We start from the raw sequence: 17287 nt of genomic DNA on the forward strand, positions 1-17287 counted from the left end.
GGCAGTTAAAGGGAAGACAAAATACTGAAGAACTCAGCTGTGTGAGAATACTTTAAATTAAGTGACATGATAATGACAGGACAAATGCAGTGTGTCAAACACGCAGTTTGAAACTGGCCTTCCAGGGCTGCACAGCAATGCATGGAAATTCACCTGAATGCTGTGAGTAGCAGACTATTGTTTGATGATGTGAAAAACAGAGACCATAATAGCTAGAAAACTTAGCTTAGCTGATGTCCAGTTGCTATGATGAAGCTGCTTTTATCTGCCAACAAAGTAATGTCATATATTATGAAAACTCCCACTTACTTTGCTTGGAGGACAAAACATAAGGAATAATGTGGGAGCATCTGGGGCTAAAGCACCTATTGGCATAAAAACATAAAGTACCCCAGTCTAATAATAACTTGTCCATAGGTGTATCCCCAGGCATCACAGTCATCAACATCCTTAACCATACAAAAAACAACACAGCAGACCCTACAGGTCCAAAAACTAATAACAGAGAAAAGAGAGTCAGTGGAATTCATTACTGCGGACACAAGACCAATTAACATAGCTAAAGCCAAAGGCTTCAGAAAATTACTGAGAACATGGAACCAGACCACACTGTCTCCAAACACGGCAGTATTTCAACACACCCTGTCTCTACAACTGGGCAATTTGCGCCCCCAACCCCCTCAAAGCTTCAAATATTAACTGTTGATTGCTGCTGAAGCTCCAGATCCCACAAAAAAAAAACAGTACTTGGGGCAGTCCTTTGTCAAACTACAAATAACTGTCTACATATTGACATAAAATAAGTACAACTATAAAAAACAAAGCTGTCTAACTGCACAAAAATGCATTCTCTGTACACTGACACACTTAAATCATGACCACTGCGGTCACCTGCACATTAAGTTGTGTGAGCTGAAAAGCACCAGAGAAAGACAACAAACATTCTCGGACATTGAACACTAATCATAGTACAGTCAGGTCAATGCTAGGGAAACAGAAAAAAAATGCATACAAGTGTAAATCTGTCTGGAGCAGTCTGCCCTCAAAAACTGGTACAAACTGATAAGATATGGCTTTTATGATACTTTAAAAAAGTCAGAGCCTGCTAAAAAAAAAACAAAGAAAACTTATGTTGTAACGTAGATCACTGAAAGTTATCTAATGAGCCTCTAAAAATATCCTCACTTGTGTTGCCCAGAGACCCAAAATGGAGTCCATCCAGCTGCTAGGTCACACCATTTTAGATGACTTATGACCTGGAGAGCAAAGCGTTTCCTTGCTATTTTCCCCTACTTCCGAGCCCTGCTGCAAGGAAAGGGGTCAGCTTTCCAGTTGCCCAACCCTGTGAACCTTGTCCCTCCACAAGATCATGAAAAGCACAAAGGCCATAATATGGTTTTTATAAGACAGTCAATGAAAGACAAAAAAACAAAAAAAACCTTCATGCCTGTTATTAAATCTGGAGTGATAACATACCCTTATTATTCAATTAAATGAATTGAAATTATGATATGTAGGACAAAAAAAAAACTCTTGCATTTGATGGCAAGAGTTTGGTTAATTGCTCTATGTAGTGCAACTGTATGTTTGGAGTACAAACTTTGGTGCCCCAATGAAGTTAAACTATAGTAAAAAACATCAAATTGAAATTAATTTTAACAATGCCACCACATTTATGTCTACTAATATAAAATCTAATCAAAATTTTGTACAAACATTCATGGTTCCTGGAGGATTAATCCTAATGACTTCAGTGATCCTCTGACTATTCATCTGGCAACACAATAAGGTAGACTTTTTTGTTTTAGATACAATCTCTTGACAAATATTGGATGGTATACATGAAATAGATAAAGTAACATCTTAGGTGATCCTCTCACTTTTCCTCTAGAGACAGCATTAGGACAAAATGTTGTTGTTAAAATTCCCTTTAGCTTAAGATGGACTTGCTTAGTGCAAAAATGCAAATGTTAACATGCCAACACACAAAGATATGACGGTAAACATGGTGGACATTAGACCTGCAAAACATCCGCATGTTTGCATAGTCACTGTGAGCTTGTGAACATTTGGTGAAAAATTCCTGGAATTATTTTCAAGACACCAGTTCTGCTGCTCTTGAATGAGGTAAAAATACCCATTTCCTGTAAAATGTCAGCAGCTTAGCTGACACTTCTTAACAGCCACCATTAAAATAACAATGTCCCACAGCAGAGGAATTAAAAACATGCAGGGCTATGAGGCTGTAGATGGCTGCTGGTATGACTGATATTATTCCAGCTGGTCTGATGCTGTGGAGATTTAAAACAACAAACAAAAAAACGAACAAGGCAAACACAGAGCTGTAGAATTATTTCCAACCAGCCAGCAAGAACATATTTAGGTCTCTAAAACCAGAAACACTGCAGTAATTTCCTACAGTAGTTTTAGAATGAGGCAGTATATTTAAAAATAACAATAATTTAAATTTTTTTGCCAGAGAACCCGGAGAGAACCCACGCTACACGGGGAGAACATGCAAACTCCACACAGAAAGATCCTGGGTGTCCTCACCGGGACACGAACCGGCGACCTTCTTGTTGCGAGGCAACAGTGCTAACCACTGCTCCACCTTGCAGAGGACAAACAAAGACAGAAAAATTGGTGTGTCAACTCCATGTTAATACATGTGGCAGCATACATAATGTTATTTAGCTGCAGGGAATATTGTGGAAGAATGAAGGCTGCTGTTTGATCTCACCTCAAGAGAATTATGAGGCAATATTGATGCAAAAACTACAGGAATTTTGCATGCCTGTATTTGGTTAAGTGAGCAACTCTTTGGGCATGCTGATACTTGGGCAAAAAGACTTGTGTTGATGCTTGTTTGGACAGCACTCACAAGTTATCACACACACAGGCAGGACGAGGAATGTGACTGGAGGGTTGGTCAGATGGACTAGACTTCATACAAACATAAGCATATTGAAGACATGCAAGATTATCTTCAACTGGCTATGTGGTAGCAAATTGTTGCAGATCACAAAGTGGCTACGTGTCTTATATGAAAACACCTGTGATGAGAAAATGTAAATATGTAAAGACAAATGTATGCAACACAATTTTATTGGATAAATCATATTTAAGCTCAGGGAAAGTTTCTAAGAAGGCAATCCTAAGATTTTTGTTTGTTTGTTGGTCTTCCAGAAACAGAGAGAGAAGTCTAGTTGCTTTTGACTGAAGCTCCATGACACAGGTGACTGAGAATCTACACAGACATATTCTAGGAAAGCAATGCAATTCCTGAAAAAAAAAGACAGAATCCCATGGTGTAAGATAAAAATCAGGTAGATGCAGAACAGGTTGTGACTTGTCCCTTTACCAAGTGAAATGCATCTATTCTTTACTATTACCAAGTTCTGACTGAGCAGTTCTTCCTGGAAAATCTAAACTTGTGTTTCTCATTAACATTTACTAAACAGAGCCAAAAGGCAGCCATAATAAAGATGTGCTGTATGCATAAAATGAAAATAAAGACAGTCTAATATCTAAAAGAACTAAAATGCTAGACATTTTGTTTTCCTTTATATTAAAAGTAGTAGCAGCCCAGTCCAAGCAAGATGTTTGCCAAAAAAGTCACCTAATACAAACTTATTACACAACTGAGGTTGTCAAAGTTAAGAAACATCATCCATTCTAACAATAATGGGGCACTTGTGTTCTTGCTTACTGCATCAGCAGGCAACAGTAAAATGTAGTCTCATTAACGCTGCTAATTTAAATGGACTCCCTTTGAATATTTAACCTTAATTATTCATAACTTTATTATTCTAGCTCTCACTGACTAATGTGATTGGTGTGCTTAACCCTCTGAAATCCAAACGCTGCAGGCAGGTTTAACAGGCACATTTCCTTTTTCTTTTTTCAATTGCAAAAATGACTGTAGAATTTAGAGTTTTCAATTCATAATTTTGTAATTTTATGTTAAAGCCAAGTAGTTTTGTCAGGTAGCGGTCCAGTGTGTCTAACGGTAACTGACTGTGAGAGAAGAAAAGAGACACACTCTCCTTAGCTAGCAAGTTAGCATATCGAACGTTAGTAAAGTAAGCTACTTGCTAATGAAATTTTGATGAAGTTTGGTTTTTACATTCGTTGGTAACTTTGTTGGGCCATTAGCTAGGTCTTTTTGGTAAATTTTCTTTTTGGTAAGTTTCAGTGTTGCCGACTTGGCGTCTTTCTCACTAAGTCTTCGACTTTCCAAAATGTATGGATCTGTATATATGTGTCTATGAATTTAAAATTTTAAATGTTGAAGTTGAGTGAATTGATAAAATAAATGATTTTTTTTGTGACAACAGTGTGTTTATTTTATGGTATGTGATTATTTTACAACTAATTAATTTACAGTATTAAAATAATACAGTAATGCTTATTACAGTAATCTCATGTTCTCATCAAAAATACAGTAGCCTATCACAGTAATTCCATTTACAGCAAGATAATTATTACTGTAACAACATTTACAGTAATAATTGTTTGACTGTTAATAACAACATAGCTATTGTGATACAATAAGCTTACTGTAGAACGTACTACAGCAACTTACTTGCCAATTGCTGCCAGCTAGTTACTGTACATTTTACGATGAGCTTTTTACAGTGAACCTTTAGCCTGCAGACTACACTGAAGCCAGCACTGGTGCAGACAAAAGCATTAATTAGCTCCATCACCTTCTTTCTCACACTATCTTGTTTGTACTGAACTCACAAAGTATCAAAATAGTCCAAATGTGTTCCTGACTTTCCTGTTTGTATTACAAATGCAGAGAGAGCACAGCTTGATGAGGCTTAGCCTGAGCCATCGCACAGTAGTTTGCCCCTCATCAGCAAAATCTTTGTGCTCCTGTTGCTCGGCATGACTGACTTTGTGTGTGTGTGTGTGTGTGTGTGTGTGTGTGTGTGTGTGTGTGTGTGTGTGTGCGGGCTGATGTCAACTGCAGCCCACCCAAAGTCAGTCAATAAACTCAGACCCCTCTCACACGCTAACCTCCCCAACATTGGTAATCTCAATCACAGAGCCAAACTCACGCAGTTCATATTACACATCAACAGTGAGGTTAAACACAAGGTGCCCCGAACTCACACTTGACAAACAAACATGATACAAACAAAGACACACATGAACTTTGCCATCACAAACACTGTTCCCTGGTGGCTTCTCCACAGCATGAGCTCTCTGCTCCATGCAGGTTGTTGCGGGGCAGCATGGGAACACAGACAAGCAACACTGCTGAGATGACCTCATGGCTACTCTCATGGAGCCAGACGTTAATCCTAAAAACACAGATCGCTGTGCTGCAACCTACTATACAGTCAACACAACATCCAGTCTAAAACAAACTTGTGCTGATCCTGTCAGACAGTTTGCTTCCTATGGCAAGTAAATACAAGGAAAATTTCTATGGACAAAGCAGAAACCTCTGGTCGGAGAAAAAACCAGATGTAAAGTCAGACAGATATGCAAACTGAGACCGAGTGCAGATCTCTGTCAATAATTTGGTCAAAGCAAGACATCACACACTACTGGCCAGGCTGCCATGTAATTTGATACAGGTTTTCATGGTCCCCTAATGACTTTGCTGACCCCAAGAGTTTTACACCATCTGGCAAATTTACACTTGCTCTGAAGAAACAATTAAAATTTGCAGCCAGATTGCAAATTCATGCTCCCACTGAAAGAATTGCAGACACTCCACTTCAAGGTTTCCTCCACCACTAAGATCAACATTGCATCTATTAACAGTATGGATACATATATCAGCATTATGTATGATATATTGCATATATACCATGACCTAACAGGCAGACTGCTGCAAAGTGGTTTTAATAGCATTGCTTTTTCATTAACATGAAGTCTCTGAGAAGCAAGTGGCAGGCTCTATATCATTACTCTTTTTCTTTCTTTCTTTCTTTTTTTTGAAATTTTTTATTTATAACATTTTTTAAGGAACATTTTCAGAACACCACTACTCTTTTTCATATCAAATCATGCTATTTCCTATCTGAGTACATTTGTACGTCAGTACTATGGTTTCTATTTACCTGACTACTCTATATATTACACCCCAGCATGTACATTGGAGCCTATACCGCCACCTTCATCAACACTACGCAAGGACATTATTTACTCCAAAGTGGTTAAAGGAAACAAGTCAGATTAACATTTCCTTTTGTTCCTTGTGACATTCAAACAATCTGCTTCAAATTCGGTTGACAGTTACATGGAAGCATAGTTAATATGCCTGGATAAACTATTCTGTGTAATATCATATCAGACATGGAATCTTAAGTTTCAGTACCAGAAAGTACGAGACAAGACAATTTTCTAAATCTAAAGTTCATTGTAGTGGATGAACAATGTTTTCTAAGGACAAAATTGGGTACTCTGAAATGTCTTGTATTGATGTGTGACTGCACCACTGTGAAGCCTGAACATCTTTCTGACAGGGTGGTATACAGACCAGTAATTTAGCCTGACAGATGCTTGTCAGGAGATTTGAACAGCCTTTTAGTCTGCCCAAGGATTAACTCAGATGAACCAGTCGGTCAATACCAACTCAACCTCGAAAAGCAAACAAAACGCATACTTTGAAAATGAGGGAGGCAGGGAGGAAAAGAGGATTGTCCCAAATCTCACCAAAACAGCAGAGGGGTAAGAACGCCTGCTGGGTCTCTTTAAGTTGGAGCCTTAACTTGCTGAAGGAGTTTCTACTTGATAAGTCGGTACTCAAGGCTGGAAAGGCTGCTCAACAGCTTGAGAAAGATTCCTGGAGAATTAGGAGGATGCAAAACATACAAGTTCCTGCACAGGCGCAATGAATATTGGTATAAATCAACAAACTTTGCATTCTTCTGTAATAATGCAGTTTAAGAAATCTTAATTCTGTTTGAGCAGCAGACATAACAGCTGCCATATAATCAGAGAATAATCCCACCAACAACTGTTAATGAATAAGTGACGGACACATTACAATAACCATGCTCATCTGTTCCTGCATCACAGGCAATGGTGCAAAACAATCACATCCACTTGCAGATAGAAGGTACTCCACATCCTTTGCTGCTGTACGTTTCTAACAAGATTTATACAAAGACTATAAGCTAGTCATTCACACTTCTAATAGTGAAAATTGCAAGGGCAGACCATTATATAGCTCCCCAAAGAGCTACAAATGCAAGTGCAGTTTACGGGTTGTAAAAGCTTCAGCATGTAATAGCAGGAGGGTAGGAAATTGAACAGAATCTATTTTTATGGTTTCAGTTCTGGTGACTAATGACACAAAAATTGGGGAAGGTGGAGTTTGGTATCAGCTAGATTCTATCAATTCAGATTTGGATTACAATTTTATGTTTTCTGAAACCTTGTTTTGGATTCTGAATACATCAATTTAAAGTGTAGATTCTGGCCGGTAAAGAAAAAATATCTCATTTGCGAGCATTCTGAGTAACCTCCGATATGAAAGCACTCCATTCTTTATAGCAAGCTGCTGGAAATACTTTTAATACTGTAAGCACTATATTTGGAGATTTGTACAGTATTTTAAACCTCTTTATTATGTATAATTGGTCCTCTGTATCGAGGTTTTGAACAATGCAGATTTAAAGGACCAGTTAAGAGACCCAACAATCTCTTGCTGTCTTGTTACATCCTCTTGCTTACATGATGGGGCTGATTGAAGGTCTGTGGCTTGTTACGATAGATTAGACGAGGGCTCAAGGCTAACATGAGTGGGAGTAGTGTAAGTGTGTAAAGGAATACAAAATAAAACCAGCATTCATTTTAGGACTTGCAGAATACTGATCAAAGCGAAAGAGGTTTTCAATAGTACATGTATTGTCTATTTTAAAAGCAGCCACATCAAAATGCTATGTTTACTACTGTGAAGTCCTGTTGTAAAACTCAGTGTTGTGCATGGAAGAAATAGGTCCACACTTCAAAAATAGAGAAATAATTTTTTTAAGAGTTAGAAAGAAAGAGAAATAATTGGTGAGATAAACGTTTAAAAAAAAAAAAAGCTTGTATCCCAATGACTTTGCTGTTTTTAATAAACTTAAATCCGCTTCAGTTCAGAACCATTTCTTGATATACAAAACTTCTTTGATAAAAACATTTTTTAAGGAAACCTTCCAGGTCATTTGAAAACTTTCAGCAATTTTATAATTTTATCACTTGACACGAGTACATCAGTAGATAGGGACTTGTACGAAAGGCTTGGAGCCATCATGCTCCCTCTTCCCATCCCCGCCCTCCTTTTGTTAAAAACAACCTTGAAATTGGAGTTGCTTCACTTTCCTAACATTACATTCCAACTACAACTGGCTCCTCTATCCTACAGTACTACGCCATCATGAACGCCTCCCTGCCCTGCTGTGTGTTTAGTAAAACAACACTGCTTCAAGGATGAGGGAGGCTCTTACATTTCAGCCTTAGGGCACATGGGGGAGAAGACAGAAGATAACTGGGTGTGATCAGGAGCGAGCAGAAGAAAGACAATAAGCAGGCAACCAGCAAACTCCCCTTGCAGATTAGAAGGGAGCTCCAAGTCCAAAATCCTGAATCCTGAAAATATATAAGTGGATCATAAAATAATCTTAAAAGAGTTCATGTGGAGGCAGTTACCCTGAGGCCTAATCATTTATGGTACATATTTTATAAACAGAGACCCTAGGAGATTTAATAAAAGCACCTGTCCATTTGCTTTTTACTTTAACTAAAGCTCTAAGCATCACCAAGGCCTGAATGACTCACAATGAACATATTTTTAAAAAATAGCCTTTCTGCCATTAAATCTGAGTCACTTCATATAATTAAAGTTCAACAGCAAGGCTGGCTATACTAGCAAGACAGCAAACACCAGAATGAACGTGTTACTATTGATTTACCCCTTTCATTACACTGTACTGCTGTGTCTTTGTTCAAGGGTAGCTTCTCATTAGGTTAGTGTTCAACCCATCAGAGGGCTGATAAAGGTTTTCAGTGGCAAAATTTCAACAAAGTTTGCTTTGTTCAGACTTTACACAAGTCTGAGCATATTTTTTTTTAATCTCAAAAAATATTGCAGGAACACAACACAATGGTAAAAGACAGAAATTGTCAGACCTAAACAACAGTAACCGTAAATAAACACAGACCTACAGCAACTTGCTGAATGAGTGCAGCTCAGCACTATAAAATTTACGGGTGGCAAAACCACCCTCAGTGCCAATTTACCATAAGCAGCATTGGCAGGGACGCTTTACAATTACAGGTGAGGTGAACCTGAAGCACTTCTAAAACACTTGCCTCCAACTGCTTGTTTAAACAATAATTTAAGCAGTTAAAATCTGAGTTAGCATAGCACTTCTAAGGGGGTTAGAAAAAAACACAACACATATACTTAAACCATATCATGTCAGCTTAAACACAACTGGGAAAAGCAGGAAACCCTCCTCTACTCAGAAGCTGGAACCAGAAGTTTTATTCGACAAATGGCTTAAATAAGATGTGATAATGTTGGTAATATGTGATAGTAGAGACAGGGGTGATGTGTGAAAATGTCAGTCTGACCACTCTAAATTGCTGCTGTCATGGTGTCAGTAATCCCTAAAATTAAATTACAATTCAGGTGAGTAGAAAACACTGAACAGTCACAGGAGACTGAAAAATTACTGAACATTACACAACACCTTTATAAAATTCTACCAGTGATTTATATGTTGAAGAGCAGTGATGTAAGAACAGACCAAATCTAAATAAGAAGCAGATGAAAACACATCTGCTTGTCTTCACACAAAGTTAAATATTTTTCCTCACCAGTTATAACAGTATTGGTCAAAACAGCATGACTACTGTTACACACAGTTACTGCCTGCTGCAAACTGTACTGTTTACAGCATTTCATCTATTTATCAGTGACATAATCGATTCAAGGTGCCAACATCCTCTGGAAGTTTAAGAGGTATTTGCTAATGGCTCACTTCATATACAGCCAGACCCTTTTTGTCTTACCCATGTTAAAACCAGGTCACTGTTTTGCAGTGTTAAGGATTACAACAGACACAATCACAGTGAGTCAAAAATCTACAGGGAATTTATATTGAATATTTCAGCATGATTGGTTCCAAGTAGCAGGAAGTAAACAAAGCTCTTAATAATTGGACCTTGAGAACCATGACAATATTGTGACACAAGCCCTAACAATGATCTCAGTTTTGCTTGTCTGTGGTCTGGCAAGGCCATCATGGATGAATCTGCATCAGGAATATCACATTTTATGGAGGCTGCAGAATTGATGATTGACAAGTTTAATATCTCCCTCACTGAGACAATAATATGAACCAGCTCACTTGTGCAACCGAGTGGTTTTCGTGTCTTTGGCTGTTCTGTACACACAAAACTCAGTGGAGTTCCCCAGCTGACAGTACAGAAGTTTGCTGTGACAACAAGCAGGGACTGTGACAGCATAGGCTAATCTCAAAACTAACCAGGAAATCCAGTTTCTGTCACTGTCCTTTAGGAGTTGTTTTTTTCTACTCCTACCTCTGTAGATAACCAACCTGGAAAACCACAGAACTTTGAAACATTTTCAACATATCTGCACTCAAAATCTTGGTTTGTAGTCAGCAGAGCTGCTTGAGGAATGTTGGTCCAACCAACTTCAGACATTTGATCTTCCCGAGCACATTCTTATCTGAGCATTTTCTTTTGTCTTCTTTATATTTGCTTTTACAATGATAAGAATCTAGTTTTTATAATCCAAATGAATTTTCAACAAAAGAATGATTTTTTTTGTTTAGTGTCAAATGTTTGACACAAATTCTAAAAGCAGACAGGTTACACATTAAAGTCTTGTTTTCTGTTTCACAGCAAGAAAAAAAAATGAATTCAGCTTCATTGTTTCTCTACAAGCCATATGAAGAGGCCACTGCCAACTGTGTGAGACTGAGGTGAACATTTTTTAAATATTTTCTTAACTTTAGTACACTAACCAATTATTTGATGAATCAAGGAAATAAACAACAGATTACAGAATGAAAATGATAATGAGTTGCACCTCTGGCAGAACTGCTTGCTTGTCACATTTTCAAATACAATTTCGATTCTTATTTTCTTTCTGTTGCAAGGGCACGCCAAATAATGAATGACAATGCTTGTCACGAGAAGCCTTGTAATTATTTACTCTCAAAAGAAGAATAGGCTTCTATACAAAAGAATAACAGAAACTGGAGCTGTGCCTGGAGCAAACCTGAGCCAAACCAACAGACCTCATCCAGCTGGTATTAAGGAATGAATGCTTTGGCATTTTGAATCCCAGTTCCTAAGTTTTCAGCTTTGCTTTACAGCTTCCTTAAACGGTTTGGTGGCATAGTTGGCATTCTTAAGCCAAAATAAGTTCTTGCCAATACTTGACAAGCAATTCTGATGAGGGGAAAATGAAGAGTATGAAAGATAAGGCAATGGTACATTTGAGATAATGAAGAGTTGAAGGAGATGCCTATAGTTCTATTATTTAGAAAAAGTCTTGAGTAGATAGAAATGACAACAAACTCACACTGTACAAGGAGTGGAAAAAGACACTGTTTCCTCTACTGACTTTGTTTTCATTGGCCAGAATACAGTTAGTGTTTGTTCACATACTAAAAGCCAGTTTCCTTTTAATTCTCTCTCGCCTCTCCCACTTGAAACATGCAGATGCATTTATTAATTATTAGTCACTCCACTGGAAAGAGTGAGTAGGTTCACCTCCAAAGTATTGTGTTCCAAAGAACAATGCATACACTAAATAGTTTACAGTCAGACTTGATACTGTTCGCCTAACACCTTGTTGACTGGTTGACTTATGTTTCAGGAACATAAGGGGTATACTACGAAGCAGGTTTGACATAGCCAGGCTTTCTTTGTGTAAGCCAGAGATCACAGGTATTACGAAGGGTGGTTATTAACCTTCTCTGTCATCTCAGACTTTCTGCTTCAGACTCTCTGCACGTTCACATAAAAAGGAGGCGTTTACAGCGTCACGTGACTCTTCTGCATGAAATGAAACGATCATGTTCAGCTGCTTCAGTCAACATGTTGTTTTAATGGAGAACAATAAGGAATGTTAAAAATTATGACGGAAAAAAGCGCCGCTACTGCAAATGGTGCAAGACAGAAATGCTGGTAGAAAACTGTTAAACGTGTTAATATATATTATTTTACCATTGCAGTTGCTTATTTCCAACCGACAGCTGCACGCTCAAGTTAAACTTTAACATTAATATATTTAAACTTGTATTGGAGTGCATTTTGGTCTGACACTGTCCCATAATGCAGGATAACATTGTTATCTTTGGCCAAATCAAAGCACGATTAATGATATTGAGTTATTTGAAAGAAAAATGATGCACATTACATATTGAGCAATTGTAAATATTTGTAAACTACTATTTTACAGAATTTCCCAGTTTTGTTTAATGACAGATGGTATCAAGCAAAATTACAAAAAGAAAGTATTACTTTATATTTTGATGGTTAAAAAAAAAAAGGTGTGCATCATGTCCACATCAAAAATCTGTACTTTTACAAATAGTTTGTTTTTTTTGTTTGTTTTTTTTATACAATATATAAAAACACACTGTTTTACTGTATTTAAATACCGTACTTAAATCAACTAAAGATATCATTATTTTACAGATATTTGCCATCATTTTCACAAATTGTATAGTTTGTGATGTTCTTTTGGTTTTAAATGGATTTTTCCTGGCAAGCTTTTCTTTACAGATTCTTTTCCTTTTCATAGTGTACAGTATGTCTTTAAGCACATTTAAAAGGAGCTTAGCTTCATGGTGATGCCTGAAACTGTACTAACATATTTCAGTTTTTTTCACTGGCATCTGCTTTTACAGAAGAATGCAGTAGGAATGTTATGGAATCATCATGCAGACCTGCGTAAATGCCGTGTCTGTTTCCTCAACACGGCTTACCTAGAGCTTTTCCTGAGGTTGCTCTAAAAAGGAGGCTCTTCTTCTGACTGAGGCAGTCAGACAGCTATCCATGCAGATACAATACCATTTCAAACCTGAAAGGCTTCTTTTCTCTTGAAAAAAAGGGCCGGATAGTTTACCACACACAGCTCCTCTGGCTTTGTGCCTTTCTCATGGTAATGGCTGGGAGCTGAAAACAGAACGCACTGCCAAACACCCACTGCATGCTGAACTGTGCAGAATTGTAATGACTGTCTCTCAAGAGAAGTTCATAGTCCATAGCTGGACTGTGAAGAATTAATACATTATGGTCAATGATAATGTTGCTCAATTTAGATGAGAAGCATACAACTGATGGATCTTCCATGGAGCCTGACTAATTCTACACAGAAATTCATTCAGTGTTCTTGGCTGTAACACATGCAGACTCCAACATTCTTGCAGGCACTTACGGCGTAGCCGCGGTGCCATGGCAAATTGCAACAAATACTATAGACATGGAAGGTTTTGGTCTCGTACTTTTACATAAACCTTGTGTATTTTGATGAGGAATTACTTTTAAGTCAGTTTATCACTTTATTCTATCACTCACTCAGGTTTTAATGCACAGTTCTTTTCGAAAAAGAGGCAGTGATTCCACTTTGTTGTCACGCTTTGAGGCTGTAATTCTTGCTAAAATTATACGTTATACCAATCAATCAGTCCAGTGGTTCAAAATCAATCAGTCAGTATAATTCATGTATCATTTTAGTCATATTTTAACCAAAAAACACAGAACTTTTCCAGTCTGAGCTTCTCCACTGTGATCTGCTACTTCTCAATAAAGAATAAAGTAATAATTATCATGAACATCTTCCAGTTTTAGACATAATAATTGGAAAAATGTGAGGAAACCATCATGGCTTCTCAGAAATGTCATTATATTACTGTCACATTTTGTAGCCAAATAATGGAGAAAGCAACTGGCAGACTCATTGAGAAAGCAGCCTTCAGTTCTTGTTTGCAATTTGGACAAACTATGAGAAACACCTCTTAGTGTAAGACAATACAGTTAGACAGCACCACAGACTACAGCCTCAAAATGATCTGAAGGTGTTTAACACCTTTTCTGAAAGATTTTCAGAATAAATGTTGAAAACAACTGATTATTGATTAATGGATTAATTAGCAACTATTCAATTAATCATGAACTACTCTGACAATCAATTCCTCAGTTTTTTTTTTTTTTAACTAAAAAAAAGTTAAAATTCTCTCATGCCAGTTTTTAATATTTTTAAATATTTTCTAGTTTCTCTACATTTTTGAGTTGTTGACAAAACAAGACATTCAAGGATGTCATCTTGGGCTTTGAGAAACACTGCTTAACATTGTTAATCTCTTTCTGACATTATATAGACCAAACAAATACCAGATAAAATAATTGACAGATAAATCTACAAGGCAAATAATGATTAGTTGCTGGCCTAGCTGAAGCAAAATCTTCATATTGTGCAGGATCAATGGCATTGTTTGGCCTGGGGATCCAAGGCAATAGGACTGTTTGTTTCATGAACTGCCTCAGATCGAAATGTGCTCATTTAGTTGACTTTATTTGATTCCAAAAGTAAAATTAACAAACAAAAAATATCTGACATACCCATCATGCGCACTTGAAAATAATTTGGTTGACCAAAATAAAAATAAAAAATTTTTAAATCTTCTATTCTATTCTATTCTAGTCTATAAAAATAGGAATTTTAAGTTTTGCTGTTCATAGAAGTTTGATCTATTTATGAAGTCCAAATGTTTTTCTGTCATGTTGAGCGTTTTGTTAGATTACTAGAGATGACTGGTATCAGAGAGCAGGATATTTGTAGTCGTGAACTTACTTTTTTTTCCCAACTACTGTCAGAACCATAAATGCCTCCCTGTTGCAATAAGTGCAATCCACTGTAAATATACAACTCCACTACCTCTGTCCAATATCCACTCTGTGCAATATACACCATGCTCATTATTTAATTTCATCTTTTTATATGGAGTTCCCTTTTTGTTTGTTATATATATATATATATATCTTTTATATTGTATATAGTGTTTTACAAAGTTTTTATTGTTTTACAAAGTTTTTATATGTTTGTTTTTTGCACTGAAAGGACTACACCTTACTTTTCGTTGCACTCGTTACAATGACAAAGAAACAAATCTGAATTTGAATCTGAATCTGTGCGTATGGGTGTTTACCATAACGACAAATAAAATATGACCTTTCTTATCAATTAAGTAACAATATACGACAACAAGTAGCTAAGCATCAATGAAAACACATTTCATTGTTTCACTGTAAATTACTGTAGCTAGATAAATTATTGGTATTATTATCATTATTATTATTATTATTATTATTATTGTGTTTGTTGTTGTTAATACAATCAGAAGATTTGTTCTGATTATTATTAGTTATTTATTTGGGATACTGCATTATGGGACTTTACCAACACCTGCATCTCTTCTCATGGACTATCTCAAGGGTCGGTCACGCAAACTACTATTCAATCCAAACAAGCATTTTCTTAGAGTCATGTAAATTTTACACTGACTGTGATATGTGATGGTCAACAATTTCCCTGAGGTATCCTACCAAAGGGATCAATAAAGTTATATCTATCTCACATGCATGTGTAAGATGGGCATAGAAAGCATAGAGCATAGAAAGAAAGTAGGATGAGGGTGTTTCACATCATATATTCACTTTACTCTGAAATAGCTTGAAAGCGGTGCAACTGTATAGGTAAGAACATCAAGCTCTCTGGCCTAACAGCACCTCTGTGCAGAACTTATTTAACTGAATTAATTCAATGCATTAGATTGAGCTTTGTATGCACAATAAAGTGGTAAGTTTTTGGACTGAGCCTTCATCCTACTGAATACCTGACAGCTCACAGTTGTTGGAAGATTCAACACAACTTCTTTCTGGAGGTCATTCCCAGGGTACCGACAACACACAAAAGCACCACAATGCGTTTGGAGACCATGAAAGTCCCCCCATGATAACAGCCACTGCGGTGCACTGATTTGAGGTGCTTTCTTCCCACCCGGGCTTTGTGAATTACAACAACACGGTCAGGTCAGGCCGGGGCAAATAAACCTGAACCTAAATGCAGGCGCTGGAATAAAACACAGTTCTGCACTTGTGCGGAGCTGCAGGTGCCTCAAATTGCTGGCGGTGTATTTTCCAAACACACCACAGCCACCGTGGGAACGTGACCGCGGTTTAACGTGGTCGTTAAGGAGGAAAGGTCAGGCTCAAAAACGGTACAAACAATAACCCAGTGGCTATAAAACCACAACATTAGCGTCGCATATGAACACACATTTGGCTAAAGCAGTAGCAACACACGGGGATATTAGCAAAACTGAGCAGGCAACTGTTGTCAACTTACTGTGATGGTAACTTCGTGCTTTTTCAACCGATACTTGAGGCTCTTCATGTTGTAACGTGTCGCTTCCCGTGGTTAAAAGTTTCCTTTCGGGTAGAAGTTCATAAATAGTGCAAATACTTTCCAAGAAAGTTCACGCGAAGTAAGTTTTTTTTTATCTGTCCCCTTTTCCCTCACGAAGCGAGTTTCACCTGACGCCTAAACCGCAAACTCTAATCGCGCTTTGATTGACAGCCTGCGGGACCAATCGGACTGGAACATGCGCGGTCCCGTTGACTTTTAAGCCAATCAGCAGTCACAAGGGGCGGGACTTCCTTGTGGAGAGCCGTTGGGAGAAGTTGGAGCCGTCCTGGGACAGAGCAGGAAACCTGGCGTGACGTAAAGCTCACCTGGAAGAAATACCTGTAAATCCGCCATCCGCCAGGAATAACACACCTACTGTATATTATGCATTAAAATATGTCAGCATGAACTGTATAACAAATGAAGTCCATCCAAAAAAAGGACTGGATGTTATCCAAAATGTCCCCATAATCTGAAACAGTACAAGACTTGTACAGGTATATGTTGTGAAAACTCACAATAGTTACTTCTACTGCTTTTATTACTGAGCTCTGTGCTTCCCCTGCCAGCTTTGGGAAACTAAACAAAGCCTGTATTGATAGCATTGTAAATTTCACCCATAATCCCAGGACATTTTTTGTGTTTTATAAAAATTAGAATATTTCTTTGTGTTTTTATACAAAGAAATTGGACTGTGTGGCATCAGACTGTCTACTGCTGAGTGACAGAGCTTGAGCATGGAAGAAAGCTGCCTGATCTCATTAATCAAGTTTTCTTTTACATCTTGTCGATGGTATTTGCTGCATTTTCCTGGCGAGAGATGGC

General features: G+C 37.5%; 1 protein-coding gene across 1 annotated transcript in view; it reads right to left on the bottom strand.

The window, feature by feature from the left end:
• uacab (uveal autoantigen with coiled-coil domains and ankyrin repeats b) overlaps window positions 1-16593 on the bottom strand; it is a 51573-nt gene extending 34980 nt beyond the window's left edge. The window contains exon 1 of the mRNA XM_008276042.1: window positions 16403-16593. Coding sequence (XP_008274264.1) covers window positions 16403-16450 — 48 coding nt within the window. The 5' untranslated portion in view covers window positions 16451-16593. The remainder of the gene's footprint in view (window positions 1-16402) is intronic.
• Window positions 16594-17287: the final 694 nt, after the last annotated feature.

The sequence above is a fragment of the Stegastes partitus genome, unplaced genomic scaffold, assembly GCF_000690725.1.
Source record: "Stegastes partitus isolate 25-593 unplaced genomic scaffold, Stegastes_partitus-1.0.2 Scaffold64, whole genome shotgun sequence".
Taxonomy (NCBI): domain Eukaryota; kingdom Metazoa; phylum Chordata; class Actinopteri; family Pomacentridae; genus Stegastes; species Stegastes partitus.